A 16,158-nucleotide genomic window follows, 5' to 3' on the forward strand; every position below is an offset into this window, starting at 1 on the left:
TATTAAAATAAACGTGTTCATGTTTTGTGGGAATTTGTTTTGTTTTTTGTTTTGTTTTTTTAAGATTTCTACCTAAAATGAATCTCTTTGACTCATTTAATTGGTAGGATGGTACGTATTTCTTTACACGGAATCTTGGAGTTAAAAATGTGACAACCCGGAACCCTTTCCGAGGCGTACCCGGAACTAACGTACGCTTGACGTTGGAGGGAGATTTGAGAGGCGCATGGAGGACCGCTTTTTTTCTTTGTTTTCTGACACTATAGTATCAGTTGGAGATCATTAAAATAAATATAATTTACTACTAGAATGGAGTCAGAGAACGACATAAAAACGACACCGAGAGGTTTTCACTGTGTCTTGTGCAACGTCAACTTACCAAACCGTAAGTAACGTCACTTGGCTTTGTAATACCTTTTAACGTGTATTTAGCATATCTAAAAGTAGCATGATTTTAAACCCGTATTGTGTATAAACTAATGCAAAGGCTATCAAAATTGTGCTGCTCTCGTGTAACTAAATAAAGTAAATATGTTAACAGTGTAATTCAAGTCTACAACCATAATAAAATCACTGGTAAAATAAATCCTCTGACAATATCAACCAAAACATTATTTTAGCGGTTGTGGATCTCATTAGTTTGCTATGGCCAGTGAATGCATTTTGCGTATTATGCCTTATCCCTGCTGTAGAACCAAGTGTGGATCAGCATGTCAAAGGACGGAAACACCAGACATTGAGCAATGTGCGAACCACCAGGAAGACCCAGGAGGAGCACAGTGTTTTTGTCAGCGGCATCAAACCTGACACCTCTCAGACTGACCTGGCTGAGTACTTTCAACAATTTGGACCAGTGTCAGATGTCATCATGGACAAAGACAAGGTCAGATGACGTTATATTCTCTCTTCTTTAGGGCTTGTGTTTCTTGATGTGCGCTTCTTCCTCTACAGGGGGTGTTTGCCATTGTGCAGTTCAGTGAGACGGAGAGCATTCAAGCAGCCTTGTCCTGTGTGGGGCACCAAATGAAAGGCCTGAGCCTGCGTGTCAAGCCCAGAGAGAAGAAGGACTTCAAGTACATCCCCAAAAAGAAGAACGACTTGGAGAACCTCCAACAACTTCTTGACTGCCTAAAACCCAAACTATGTCAGCTTCCTACTGTAAGTAATTTTACAGATATTATTAGGGTCACAGAGGTTGTCAAGCATGTCATAAATAACAAACGTATGCTCCAGGCTATACTTCAGTCTGCATGTATTCTTCGATCGCCTGTGCCAAGCGTTTCTGTTTTTGAAACTTGACTGTACCGTCATCAGTCAGCATTTCAGTATTACGTATTGGACAATCTGATGTGTCAATCATTACAGGAGAATCACTGATTGGAGGGTGCCCCATCCCCCTGCTAGACCAGGGGCGTCCATAGTGCACCCTGCAGGCCATTTGCAGCCCGCCGCTCGTTTTTTTAATACATGTGTTTACATTATCATCTGCTTGGTTAAATTAATTTGTGTGGGTAGCTAATATTTAAATAATTGGAACTGTGGAAAAATGTATTTGTACTGATCTATAGTGATGGCTTGTTTGTGAATGATCCGGCTCTTAGAAGTGACCTCGCCGCCTGTAGTTGGATGTTTGCAAAGAATACACATCAGATTGTACCTTTTTGTCGAATTGAGATGGGTCTTTGTTTTTTTATTTTATCATTTGTTTTTTTTATAGCAATCTGTTCCAATGTTGATCATATATATAAAGCTATAGAAATAATAAACATTTGATATCATATATTTTTACACTGGAAATTGGTTTTACACATATTTTGGGAATAAATCAATTTAAGCAACAGAAAAAAATCTGAGAGGCTCTTTTTTTAGGGAGCTGAGCTAAAGGACGGGCTCCCTCAAAAGAGCCGAAATTCCCATTACTCCTGAGCAACCTTTTCCAATGTCACAGTAAGATCGATTTCCAGTTCTATGGTTAGCATCACATTTTTTCTCAATGCCTTTGCTGGTACCCTTCTGTGGTGGCATCACAGTAAAGCAAACACCCTTGGGGAGTTAACCTTTATGAGGCTCACTGAGATGAGGGTTTGAACTGCCAAGTACTGTTTCAAGATTCAAGAGAGTTTTATTGTCATGTGCATAGTAAAACAGCAGTTATACCATGCAATGAAAATCTTATTCTGTTCATTCTCCCAAGAAAAGAAAGAAAACAAATGAAAGAATAAGAACATAAGAAACATAAACACATAAACATATATACCAATAAATTAAGCAACAACAACAGAAGAGACATTAATACAAGTAAATAATACAAATAAATAAATAAATAAATAAATAAAGTGCTATGAGTGTGTGCGTGTGTTGCGTGCGGCGTGTGCGAGTGCTTCGTTGAGGAGCCTGATGGCCTGTGGGTAAAAGCTGTTAGCCAGCCTTGTGGTCCTGGACTTCAAACTCCTGTAGCGTCTGCCTGACGGTAGGAGTGTGAATAATGAGTGTTGTGGATGTGTGCTGTCCTTGATGAGGTTGTGTGTTCTGCGTAGGACTCTAGATTTATAAATGTCTTGCAGTGAGGGGAGGGCTGCCCCAACAATGTTCTGTGAGGTCTTGATCACCCGCTGGAGTGCCTTCCTATCACGTGTTGTACAGTTACCGTACCAAACAGTGATGGAGGCGGTAAGGACACTTTCGATAGTGCATCTGTAGAAGCAACTCAGGATTGTGGTGGGCATGCCAAATTTCCTCAGTCTTCTGAGGAAGTACAGTCTCCTTTGGGACTTCTTCATAATTTGTTGGGTGTTGTGAGACCAGGTGAGGTCCTCGCTGATGTGTGTGCCAAGGAACTTGAAGGTTTTCACCCTCTCCACCTCAGTCTCATCAATAAACAGGGGTCTATGCGGCTCCTTTTCCCTTGTTCTTGGGTCAATGATCATCTCTTTAGTCTTATCTGTATTGAGAAGGAGATTGTTATCACGACACCAAGCTATGAGGTCCGCCACCTCTCTTCTGTATGATGTTTCAACACCACCAGTGATCAGTCCGATGACTGTAGTGTCATCCGCAAATTTAATGATGCTGGTGTTGTTCTGGGAGGCCACGCAATCGTAGGTGAAGAGCGTGTAGAGGAGTGGACTCAGCACACACCCCTGTGGGGTCCCAGTGCTCACAATTCTTGAGCTGGATGTGCGATTGTGGACTCTGACTGACTGGGGCCTGCCTGTGAGAAAGTTAAACACCCAGTTACAGAGGGAGGGAGCCTTTTGCCTTTTGAGGCATATTTTTCCCGCCATGTTTGATTGAACTTTGTATGAAATTGTATGCCTCGGGACACTTGCACTGGATTCTACAAAGTGCACACAATAAAGCACCGGTGTCAGTTGGCATGTGTTCTTCCTTCAGGTGAATGCTCAGATGCAGTTTGTTGTAGAGCGTTTCCAGCTTGGAGAGAATGAAAAGAAATCCCGGGGCTTGTTGGTGCTACTCTTGCAGGAGGTCTTTGTGGAGTTTTTTCCAGGTGAACACAAACACATACAGACAGGTAAGAGTGCAACACAACTTCACTCACTGAATCATGTTTTGGATCACAGACAGCCAAATTCTACCATTTGGCTCATCTGTCAACACTTTTGGTATCCATTCCTGCGACCTGGACCTGTTTCTGGACTTGGAGAACACCAAGGTTTTCCAGGCGCGAGCCAAGTGTCCCTCAGAGCAGGTTTGACATTCATGTAAATACATTTAGTGATGAGATAGGCTCGCCTTATACTGATTAGTCTTCCTCTCTGCTCAGGCAACTGAGGCCATGTCAGATGACAGCCGCTCTGAGGACTCCATCCTGTCTGATATCGACCTTTCCACCGCTTCTCCCGCCAAGGTTCTGGACCTTGTGGCAGCCATCCTGAGACGGTGTGTGCCCAGTGTGCATAAAGTCCATGTGGTCAGTAGCGCCCGTCTCCCGGTGGTCAAGTTCCATCACCGTGAGCTCAACCTGCAGGGAGACATCACGATCAACAACAGGTCTGGATTGATTTTTGTAGCTGTGGAAGTCTTTTATTACCATTTTATTATTGTTATTTATTGTTATTATTAAATGCTATTTTTATTTTGAACTTATTTTCCCCATCTATTCCCATTAGACTTGCAGTAAAGAACACCCGCTTCCTCCAGCTCTGTTCAGGTACAGAAGACAGACTGAGGCCTCTAGTGTACACCATCCGCTACTGGGCCAAACAGAAACAACTTGCAGGTAAAATATATAATTTAAGTGGGTACTAGATTTTTTTTTTTGTGTGTGTGAGCTTGTTGTTTCATATATTGGCCAACAGATGTCAGCAGAACCTCACTTCCCTTTCCATTTGATTATTTTTGGGACACATTTGTAATCGTTCTGTGGGAAGCTGGGATTTACAGTGTCAATAAAATAAAAATAAGCACTGCAGATTTTGAGTTGTTAAAAGTACATGCTGTGTTGATATACACTTGATATATAAGTGTAATTGTGCTTAACTGATAATGATACACTTACTCTTAATAAATCTTTCCTTAATAACTTCCACGATCCAGTATTGAAAGAGGGCTCTGTCTCTCTCTGAGTTTCTAAATGATGGTTATAGTGCCTGCTAATGAAAAATCCTGTCGTCATTTAAAAAAAATAAACACAAGGTGGCAGTAATGACCTCCTCTCTCAGCCTGTCATATGCACAGTGGTGTGTTAATTTGTGCTATAACACAAAGGTAACCCCAATGGCCCTGGCCCACTGCTCAACAACTACGCTCTAACGCTGCTCGTCATCTTCTTCCTGCAAAACTGTGAGCCTCCTGTTCTCCCCACTGTAGACCAGCTTAAAGACTTGGCCTGTAAGTGCGGTGTCTGTCCTACACTCTGCTGCAAAATAGCGATCCTATTTAATCCTAATAATGCTGCAAAACTGATTGCAGGTTAGATGCAAGTAGTTAAGAGTGTCTAAGTAAACAGTAGACTACTAATATACACAATTTTATTGTTCATGTTAACTTTAGTAGTGTTGAAAATTAGGATTGTGTCTTACAATACAAATACATTTATACGTTTTGCTGCCACCTTGTAGGTGAAGAAGAGGAGTGTGTGATTGAAGGTTGGAACTGCACCTTCCCCAGTCAATCCATTGCTGTGCCACGTAGTGGAAACACCCAAGATCTATGTAAGTCATACAAAGAACGTGTTGATAACTAGACAAAGCGCACCCCATGAGAAATTGGTTGTGAAATAGTCCAAAAGCATCTGACTCACAAACTACACATCAGCCTAGTTGTGCATCCATACAGCAAGCACAAAGTTGAATAGACATAGAGTAACTTTGGCTTTGTCTGCTTTGTCCTCGATGTATACGGCAGGTGCATGAATGATAAGTGACAGTGAGGGAACTTAAGCAGGAATAAATTGGTTCCTCTTCCAACTTCACTGGATGATTAATGAGAATCAATGCGAACAGGACATGTGAAATGGAACTGCTAATGTGAGACAGTTGGGTCAGTCTCCTGAAAGGGGTACCGAAGCATGACAGAGTCATGTTTTAAACTTGTCACAAACGACATACCTTACACGTAACACAAAGCTAGTGGTTGGACCCCGCTTGAAACTTCACCTTCCGCGGAAGCATGATGTAAAAAAAAAAAAAAACAGTTCCCCAAAGTGTATGGATTAGGGAAAAATAGATACCGTAAAGCACCGTGTATAAACCGCACTTTTTTTCCACTGGTAAGAAGCAAAAAATCGGGGTGCAGTTTATACACGATGACAGGTCTCTGACCCGACGCAGAAATTGACGAGAAGCCCATTTTAGAATAGCCGTCTGTGGGTCAGACAGTTGCTTTGACTTTAGCGCCCTCTGCTGTACAGTTGCTGAAAATGCTTGTGTATGCAACTAAATTATCTGACGGCTGTTTGTATTTTCACACAGTGAAACGATCTCTATACACACTGAAGCTAACCTAAGCTTCCAATGTAAAATACAATACAACGTTGGAGTTTATTCAAATTCACACTGAAGCAATGCAAAAAAATAGAGAAAAAGAGAAGCAGTGAAAGATAAGATATCAAAACATCTCTGAAAATTGCAAATTTCTTTATTTTGATTTTTTATTATTATTATTATTATTATTAATCTGTGCTTAGCCATAATATTAAAGATCTAGATGCCGAAGTTCAGATTTCTCCTTTATTCTTCTTTTTGAAATTGCTTAGTACCTTTACGCATGTTGATTTGAGATGAAAGAGTTGGCAAGCATTTATGAACTAAAAAATGTTTTCCCCCGCCGCCATGAGCCTGAAAATGGGGGTGCGGTTAATACACGGATGCGGTTTATACACGGTGCTTTACGGTAATTATTTGGTTCATTAATTTTACAGTAATTCATCCTACAGTAATCATCCTAAATATCTTTTATTCCAGTATAATGTTGGCATCCTTCCCTTTTAAATGGCTTGAATTTGAGCTTCCCTTTTTTTGTCCACCCACGATGGCTATGGTTTAAATTTGCATATTTTTTTAATACCAAACTGAAAGGAGGTTAAACTGAAATTAACCACGATAAACAAGGGATGACTGTATCGCCTTGTTTTGCTCATTTATACAAAATAACTAAAAATATATGAATTGTATAAATATGGTGGTACAAAACAAAGTGTGTGTGAATGCTTTCAACCTTTCTGAATGTGAATTCTGATCTGTTGTCTCCATCTAGGCAGTCTCCTGGCTGCTTTCTTCTCCTTCTATGCCAAGTTTGATTTTGCAAGCAGTGTCATATCTCTAAGGGAGGGGCGTGCACTCCCAATTACAGATTTACTCTGCCACAATGGAAAAATAGAGGAGGCCACAGATGACCAGAAACCAAGCAAGCCCAATCAAAGCGGACCAAAACTAGGACCCCTCAATGTTTTGGACCCTTTTGAGCTTTCTCACAATGTAGCAGGGAACCTGAACGAGCGCTCCCAGAGATGCTTCCAGAAGGAGTGTCAGGAGGCTGAGAAGTACTGCCGGAGCCTCCAGTACCTGCGCAAGTCCACCAAGGGGAAGTCGTGGGGGCTCGTGCGCTTGTTCACGCCGCACGGTGTCACACAAACCAAACCAGAGGAGCTGACCATCAGCATTCCTTTCAAATCGGACGTGCTCCCGGAAGCTCTCCGCAGTCAGCTACGCATGGCTGGAGATGGTTTTCGTCTGCTGTGGTTTGAGAAGGTGTGCACCTCTGTGGAGCGAGTGTTCCAAAACATTCTCAGATGTCACCTTGCTTCCTCCATGGATTTCGCCTTAGCAGAGGTTTCAGCTGCAGATTTATCTGCTGAAATGGAAACCAGCACAACCTCCCTCAACACGTCAGCCAATGACAGCCTTGAGAGCGTCGAGTTCACCGAGAACGCAGCTGCGACTGGCATCAAGCGACGACTGTCTTCTGGCAGTGATGCTTCAGTTTCCCCTCAAGGCAAAAAGCCAAGGATATCCAAAAGGGGCAAGTGTGAGCCCCCCCATTGGCTGTGGGTGCAGAAACACCTCGTGTGGGCCGGCAGGAGGAAAGTGAGACGTGAGCTCATCAAGGAGACGGACTCGAGGCCCGAGGGCAGCTGCATGGAGATCGAGTCCCAGGTCACAGCGCACATCATCCAGAAAGAACCAGAGCTTAAGAACCCACTGGAGTTCAAGGTTCAGCCCCAGTTGGTGGGAGGGACAGAAAGCACAAAGGTGGTGTTGAGGTTGGAGCCATGCTGCGACAAAGCTGGAGTTTTTCAAGACTTTTTTCATTTCCTGGACGCTTTCCTCCCAAAGATGGTGGAGACACTGCTGGAGAAAGAAGTGGGTTTAGCCTAAAATAGGCCACCGTTTAAATATAAGAATGCCTTTGTTTTGAGTCCGTGTGACGTTAACTGCAGTGTGAATGAACCTTCCAGAGGAGCAGGAGGTGCTGTGGCTTTGTATTGACCAGCCAGTGAGCTTGGCTAGGATGTTTTAGTTGATTATTTGTTGTTGCAGGATAGCTAACTATTAAGTTTAAGAGGTGGCTTGATTTTTAGTACATTTATGTTGAAGATAATGCTCTTGAATCATGATGCTCTAATGGACAAAATCATGTGATGCAGTCACCAGAATGATTAAATAATATTAAAAAATTGTTACTTTATACAACACTTGATTGGTAGTTGTATTTTCCTAGCATGGACAGGCTCTGTGCTGATGGTCGACATGGCAGCCAATGGCTCTTTTATCCAATCAGCTGGCCGCTCATGCAACACAGACAAATGACAGCAATTACTCAGTCAGACAGACGCTTTTATTGCAGCGGGTTGGGCTGCAGGTGAGGAATGCTCAGTGCTCCACTGTGCTGATTAACGTCATTCATCTCCCTTTTAGGTAAATACAGGCATGAAGCAGGATAGTTGGACTTGTAGAGCATGGTAAGATGCCTGTTAAACACTCAGCTGTTGTTTTTATTTACATTTAATGATCTGAGGCTCTATGGTCAATAAAACTAATACGACAATAATAAAGTCAATACAGTAGACCTTCCGTGACCACCCGTGAATTGGGAAAAATTGAGTAATTGAGAAGAAAAGTCTTCTTTTTGACATACAGCTCACTCCTTTCCAAACCGTCCTGCTAGCTTGACGTTCTCCGACAAATTTGGATCAGCATTTGCAATAAGAGTGACTGTTGTAATTATTACATTAGAATCTGTTTCAGAAACCCTCCCTCGTCTGTTTTCAATATGCCTCACATGCTTATTAAACACACTTTAAATTATGTAATGTATGTATATTAGGTGCTTGCCACTAATGAATGCTAATGTAAGATCACATGGAATCAAAGGCAGGGTGTAGCCTTTGAGGCTGGGGAGCGCCGCATCCGGACCACCAGCACTGGCGCCCCCCAAGGGTGTGTTCTCTCTCCACTGCTCTCCCTCGATAGTAATGGCTGCACCGCAGTGGACCCTTCTGTGAAACTCCGTAGTTTGCAGACGATACGACAGTCATTGGTCTCATCCAGGATGGCGAGTAGTCTGCATACAGACAGGAGGTGGACCAGCTGGTCCTCTGTTGTGGTCAGAACCATCTAGAGCTGAACCCGCTCAAGACTGTGGAGATGACAGTGGACTTCAGGAGAAACCTCTGCACTCCCTCCCTCACAATCCTCAACAGCACATTGTCTAATGGGGACACCTTCAGGTTTCTGGGAACCACAATCTCTTGGGACTTGAAGTGGTCCTCCCACATAGACACTGCAAAAAGGCCCAGCAGAGGTTGTACCTCCTACATCAGCTCAGGAAGTTCAATCTGCCCTATGAGCTGCTGATCCAGTTCTACACCACAATTATTCTGTGTGTTCTGTGCACCTCCATCACTGTTTGGTTCGGATCAGCAACCCAACAGGACAGGAACAGACTACAAAGGACCATCAAGTCTGTAGAAAAAATAATTGGAGCCGACCTTCCCTCCATCTGTGACCTTTATCGGTCCAGGGCCAGGAAGCGGGCAGGGAACATCACTGCAGACCCCTCACACCCTGGACACATACTGTTCAAACTCCTGCCCTCAGGTAGGAGCTACAGAGCACTGTACGCCAAAACAACCAGGCCGTCACTCTAATGAACACTTGAGCACATGTCAGAGTGGACCTTTAAAAAAAAATCCCGTAAATGTAAATCCTGTTTTTTTTTTCATTGTAATGCTGTTTTGTTTTTACAAGTGCAGATAATGTTTATTAATCACACACCCACTTACTTGAACTGCACTGTCATTATATTATCAATTTTGCACATCTCAGCCTTTTTAATTAATTATTAGGTTTTTGTATATATGTACAGTGAGAGCTAATTAAACCGAAGTCAGATACTATACAGTACATACTGCTAGTCTGTTGCATTTGGGAAGTTCAATCACTTAAAATTACAACTTTTTTTCAGATACTGTATATAACATTTATTTCCAGTTTACCTTCATAAAATTAAGTTAGTCATTTTTCTGTTGATATTCTCCCTCTAGCAAGTGTCACTTTTAAACATCCACTTTCCCTCCATTATACTTCCAGCTACTTCAATATTACCTTTCCTGATGTTTCTTTAAAGCCAGTATTGATATATGACCACACTCTCACACCTCTGAGCCAGAGAATCAGAGTGATTGATACCAAGTGATGAGTGTTTGCTTCCAGGTGTCCCAAAACAAAGAAGCAGACTAACCAGATATTTTCATCTATGCACAATTCTTTGTACTGTACAGTATTTGATTGTCAATTGTTGATTGACGACCAAGTTCTGTTGCATGTATAGTACATTTGTTCTAATTACTTTCGAGAATCGATTCCTGGGGTTCCATCGGCACATAAGGGACAATTCCTCAGAGCTGTAAAAGAGAAAAAAGGCACTTCCTTACTGAGAGTAAGTGATGGTCTTGAATCGGCTTCAATTTTGTGACGTCCATGACTGCTAACAGGTAACATCAGCTGACTGTGCCTTCCATATGTATTGGAACTGTAGAAAAAAAAATGGGTTTGACATCAAAAGATGAGTATGAGACTTTTATTTCCAAAATTGAATGTTAAAAAATGGCACCTTTTTGTTTCAACCCATTTTTCATGTAAGTGAAAGTATTGGAACATGTGACTGACAGGAGTGTTTTGTTGCCCTATGTGTCCTATTACACTGAACGTCTATGCTCAGTTCCAGATTGGGTAGGATAGGTTTTGCCTGTGCAGACCATTTAGAAATGGAAACAACATGAAAACTAGAGAGGCTGTTTATGGGTGAAAAAAGAAGATGGAAAATCGATCAGAACCATTGCACAAACATTGGTCATGTGTTGCGGATGGAGTGGCTCATGGTGACAGGGCTGCAGGGGAACTATGACTTCCTCTTGCAGTGACTTCTTGATTCATGAACAGACTCTGTAGCGAAATTGAGAACACACCCCAAATCAAATCATCAACCTTTTTCCAGGTCACCGGCGCTATCCATCAGAGTTACCTGAAGCTGCTGGCTCACTCATAAAAGCAACGCTTTGTGGCGCTGATGCTGTAATTGGCCCACTCTGCTTGCTTTCCAGAAAAGACAAATGGTTCTTAGTGAGGAGCAGGCTTTGAGTAGCTGGTCCTCTTGGGACAGGAGAACCGCATGAGACGCTGCTGTTTTGGAAAACACATGACGTGTACATTCACTGTATGTTCATGCCAGAAAATAGTCAGCATCCAGGGGGGGAAATGACTAGCTTGCCCTGCCCACCAGCGGCCGCTCCAAACTGACACTGACTGCAACCATTTCCAGCACATACAGTATATGGTCATGAATTATCCTCAGTCCCCTGCTTCATCTTGCACTGACCTGAGCAAACACACGTGACTGCCTGAACAGCACTTAGTTCATATTAGTGACTCCCTGACTGAGATAAATCTAAATCAAAATGCATCATCATTTCCCCTGTTCTGTGCCTTTGACAGGAAGGAATCAGGCTCTCCCGCAGGAGATTGCTCTTATTGTACACCATGCATGTGTGTGTAATCTCTAGCTCGTGTTTGGACTGAGCAGCAGTGTGTGCCATGCAAATGGACGATTCCGCAGTGGAACTTTGTGCAACATGGTTATTGGCACAAGTTGGTCAAGTAAAGTTCTCCTCTTAGGACCTCATGCACATCTCCTTAGGAGGGCTTTAACGGAGTGCTAGCAGCCTGTGAAAAGATATTGTCCTCTCTTATCTGGAGCTGTTCACATGCACACACTGCGGACAGCTAATGACTTTGTCCTGTGCACATCATTGTCTCTTGCCATTGACTTTTATAGCCCAGTAGAGTCAACGGCGAGATGTTGATTACTGAGGTAGAATTAACAAAATGTTCTGGAAAAGCCACCGTGAGCTGCTGGAAACGGACAATTGCAACAGAAAGACCTCATCCCATTCTTTCAAGGAATCATTATTTATTCATAACTTTTTGGACTCACCATTTTATTTTTAGATGCCATTTTGACTGCCATTAAAAAAAAACAATACAAAAAACATATTTTGAATGAATGATGGTGCAATAATTGCTGAGAGATGGTCCGAGCAATCAATGTAATCTTACAATCCACTTACAGCCTTTTATAGCACGCTCGTATACACTTTTAACTGCTTGTTTATTGCCATGCAGGAGGTCCACAGAGGATGTCAGTGGGGATTTATGCCCAAATCAAGTGGTGTTTTTGACAAGAGCTTGGGGAGAGGCAAATGAAAAACCTTTGTTTTTTTCACGATTCTATAAACAGCTCATGACTGGAGCAGTCACGACCTCCCAGGGGAGCCCACCACGGCCCCACCAGCAACATATGTCCTAGTGTACATATCTTACCCTCATAGACATTGCTTGAGCCATCTCATCTTGCAAGCCTTTTGAAGCATTTATTTGGGATGTATCATTTAAAATACATTTTATAAACCTCACTACCTGTTTACTAAACACATAACTAACCAGTGCTAAATAGGAAATACAATTAAAGGCCTAGCTACAGTATATAATATATATAATATTACAAGAAACACGTAAATATATATTTTTTCACAGAAAATCTTATTCACCCTACATCAGTGCTAGTTGCCTACCTTGCCAAATAGTGAGCTCACTTCTTTGCCCATGTGTGAGTTCTGAAGAGTAGTACCTCATTAATGATATTACAGATACTACAGTATGCCCACGCCTTTTGTTAACATTGTTGGAGGTCATTCCAAATCTTTTGGAATTGAATGTAAAATAAATGATCGTGTGTGTGTTGCAAAAGAGCATACATGCCGTAAAGCAGTGGTGTCCAAAATGCGCCGTGGGGACCATTTGCGGCCCTGGCTGTTTTTTGTGTTTTTTTGGCCCATGGCATATTGTAAAACTACAATTAAACAAGAAAATTTAAAAATTTAAGTTGCCTATTATAAAAAGAAAATCTTATGGGGAAAAAAGTTGTCGTCGTCCCAATTTTACGTGAATAAAGTTTAAATATTAAGAGGAAAATAATAATAAAAAAATAGAAATATAATACAAGAATGTGTGATTTAAATAAAATATTTTAAGTTGTAATATGATGAACATAACAAAGAATAAAGTTGAAATTTTTGTCTAATTAGATTGGGAAAAAGTTTTATTATTACGTAAATAAAGTCAAAATATGGAAATAAAGTCATCATACGGTAATAGAGTACCTTGTTTATTGCGGTGAGTTGGTTCCAGACCTGGCCGTGATAAGTGAATTTTCTGCAAAGTAGGATCCCTTCTTTATAAATGGAATATTTTTGTAGTTAGAACATAGAAAACCTGTTTACGACCTTCTAAATACAGTTTTTAACATTATTAGAGCCCTCTAGACATGAAATAACACCCCTATAGTCACCTTTATATTTGTATTACCCAATATTTTAGATAGAATCAGAGACAATAAGCTGTTTAAGTCATGCTTGTGTGTGTCACAATAAATGTGTTATGTGTGGAGGTCAGGAAGTGACGTTGGGGGTTCAGAGTTGAGATTTAGCTTGACCTGGGTTTTGGCCACAACGGTAGCCTGTGTTATTATGATGATGATGATTACTATGATTCCATTAATATTACTGTGGTTGGCTGGCGACTAGTCCAGGATGTAACCCGCCTCTTGCCCGAAGACAGCTAGGATAGGTTCCAGCATACCCACGACCCTATTGAGGACAAGCTGTACAGAAAACGGATGGATGGATGGATGGATGGATGGATAGATGGATGGATGGATTATGTGCCTGTTGTAAAAGCCTGTCATTCCGGCGATCAAGTGCCCTCATGCTTCTCTCGCTCAACGTGGAGCCCGGCACCGTGTTGCTCGTCTTTCTTACCCCGCTTGCTGGCTTTTATCTAGTCTTGCTTAGTAAGTACCTGCCCGCTTGACTCTCTCAGCGGTGATTTTTCGTTCAACTAACTTCCTGCTCGGGTTTTTGTCAGCAGTGCTTTTGTCTTCAGCCTTTTTTTTGCCTGACTTCCTGCCTGCTAGTCGTGATTGTTGGTTATTTTTAGTGTGTGGCGTTGCCCTCTTTTTGTTCAGATATTCTTCTTTGTTGTACCTTTTCCCTCTGTGAGGACACCTTCTGTTAAATAAGGATTTTTTGAGAAACGGAGCTTGTCTCTGCATCTTGGGTTCCAGAACCGGCTCACGCCGTCCCCTAACAAATTTAAGCACAAAATACATAGAATTTACTTATATTTTTTGACTAATAATAGGCCCTATTCAACCACAAAACAGCCTGATTTATTAATATGTTTGAAAAATCGTGATAGTGTGAACCTATATTTAACTTGTTAACATACAGTTGCTACCGTACAGTACATGGGTGGTTTCACAAAATGTAAAATATCAACGTGGCCCCCTCATCCTTTGACTTTTCAGTATGTGGCCCTTAGTGGAATAAGTTTGGACCCCCCGCTGTAAATGCTTAAAACAGTTTGCTTCTAAAGCAACGTCTTAAAAAAAGACTGGTATAGCACACCGAGCAAATAAACCCCCAAAAACATCACCCGGTGATTAAGCAATAAAAAATGGAAGGCAAATAAAAAGGATAGCTGTGCATCTCTATCTCCGTCCTTCATGCAAACATACGGACACGCACTTTCCAAAGATAAGTGTCGGGACTTCAGGCGTCATAACGTGAACAGCAGACCGTGACGATCTAAGATCAACTGGAGCTCCTGCAATGGTCATAAAAGTCATGGGTTAGTCTGAGCACCAGAGAAATATCTTCTGTGTGCAATGTGGTGGTCATGGTAGTGATGGCCAGCCGTCACACTCCAAAGTCTTTGTGGTGGTCTTGCGTAAAGGCAACATGTTAGTAGTGTCAATACTAGCCATATTTGATCTACTGTATCATTTCATTACGACCTAGAGGAAAAGTGCTTTGTGTATCTTAAAATTGATCTGTGCAGCTTTGGAGCTATATTAAACCTTTTGCCAGCATCTTAATAATGCATGAAGCTGTGACAAATGCATAGAGAGGGCTGATTAATGGTTAAAACAAATGAGGTCATCATTCAACACAAGGAACATCATATTTAACTCATACATTGCCGTTTCTTTAGTGCCTCGCTTATAGAAATAATGTTTTTTCCATCCAAAATCCTGATTAATGCATTGTCTATGACTATGCATTCTTTACTTGTGTACATACTTGTGTATCTTGCTTGCTGCTGTAACAGATGAATTTCCCTGCTGTGGGATTAATAAAGTACTACTACTACTACTACTAACGTGCAGAATAGAGTTGAGTCAATCAAACAATTGGATGGCCCTGATTACAGAAATCTCCCTGAAAATGAACCCTATTTATCCCGATAATCTACGTTTATATATGTATACATTGCATGTTTCATTTGAATTAAGTTGCTGATCCTTAAGAGACCCAAAGGATATTTTGTGCCATTCATATTTTTTCACTTTCAAATTCATTTTGGTTGTATTGAATAAATATTGGTTCAATCTCCAAGATATTAGTTTTTTAGTGTCATCTCTGTTTCTGAATTAGCCTAAACTGGCAAAACTCCACAAAAACGGACACCTTTATTCCTAGTGACACAAAATGTGCTATTGAAAACCACTGAAATAGATTTTTTTAAATCCCACATTTATCTTAACATGAATGAATGCAATCTTTTATAAATTAAGTTTTTACATTTGTGTTACTGGCTTCCAATGATCCGTTTTCATGTTTGTCCACTAGATGGAGCTGCTTTTTCCCATTCAAAGCATGCAGCAAATTGAATAAATAAATACCTTTTACTTTTTTTTGCAAGGGTGCCTTGCTACTGAAATGATAAGTGTGTGGCTCTATACATGTGTGATAATGGTGTGTTTGTAAGAAATAATTAAATACAATAAATGATTTAAATGTGAGTGTGTGTGTTCTCAATTAAAAGATACTGACCTTTAAAGGGCTGTAATCCCCAGGTTACAATTAGTATTTTACATTTACAGCATATTCCAGGCTGAAGTAGTAGTAGTGAAAGATTTAGTTGTTAAAAAAATGTACACATAATTGAAACTGACACTGTAGAAAGATTTAACGCATGAAAATCCATGTTGTTGCCAATCACTGGCCAATCTTTTCATGATAATAATGAACTCATTGAATATTTTTCTTGTTTGTTTTCTTCAATTAAAAAAACAGGA

At 41.1% G+C, this 16,158-nt stretch overlaps 1 protein-coding gene across 1 annotated transcript; it reads left to right on the forward strand.

Moving 5' to 3' along the window:
* Positions 1-137: 137 nt before the first annotated feature.
* Positions 138-15,897, forward strand: tut1 (terminal uridylyl transferase 1, U6 snRNA-specific). The gene is made up of 10 exons (XM_054768785.1): positions 138-385; positions 693-883; positions 952-1,158; positions 3,394-3,508; positions 3,582-3,709; positions 3,785-4,011; positions 4,131-4,240; positions 4,729-4,851; positions 5,082-5,174; positions 6,718-15,897. Exons 1-10 carry the CDS (start codon positions 310-312, stop codon positions 7,836-7,838), a joined length of 2,391 nt encoding a protein of 796 aa, XP_054624760.1. The 5' UTR covers positions 138-309; the 3' UTR covers positions 7,839-15,897.
* Positions 15,898-16,158: the final 261 nt, after the last annotated feature.

The sequence above is a fragment of the Dunckerocampus dactyliophorus genome, chromosome 2, assembly GCF_027744805.1.
Source record: "Dunckerocampus dactyliophorus isolate RoL2022-P2 chromosome 2, RoL_Ddac_1.1, whole genome shotgun sequence".
Classification (NCBI taxonomy): domain Eukaryota; kingdom Metazoa; phylum Chordata; class Actinopteri; order Syngnathiformes; family Syngnathidae; genus Dunckerocampus; species Dunckerocampus dactyliophorus.

Excerpts from the sequence above, each read along its gene's own strand:
- tut1 (XM_054768785.1), top strand. The coding sequence starts at position 310 with ATGGAGTCAGAGAACGACATAAAAACGACACCGAGAGGTTTTCACTGT. Across the intron at positions 3,710-3,784 it reads CCAAGTGTCCCTCAGAGCAG|GCAACTGAGGCCATGTCAGA; the intron begins GTTTGACATTCA and ends CTCTCTGCTCAG. Across the intron at positions 5,175-6,717 it reads TGGAAACACCCAAGATCTAT|GCAGTCTCCTGGCTGCTTTC; the intron begins GTAAGTCATACA and ends GTCTCCATCTAG.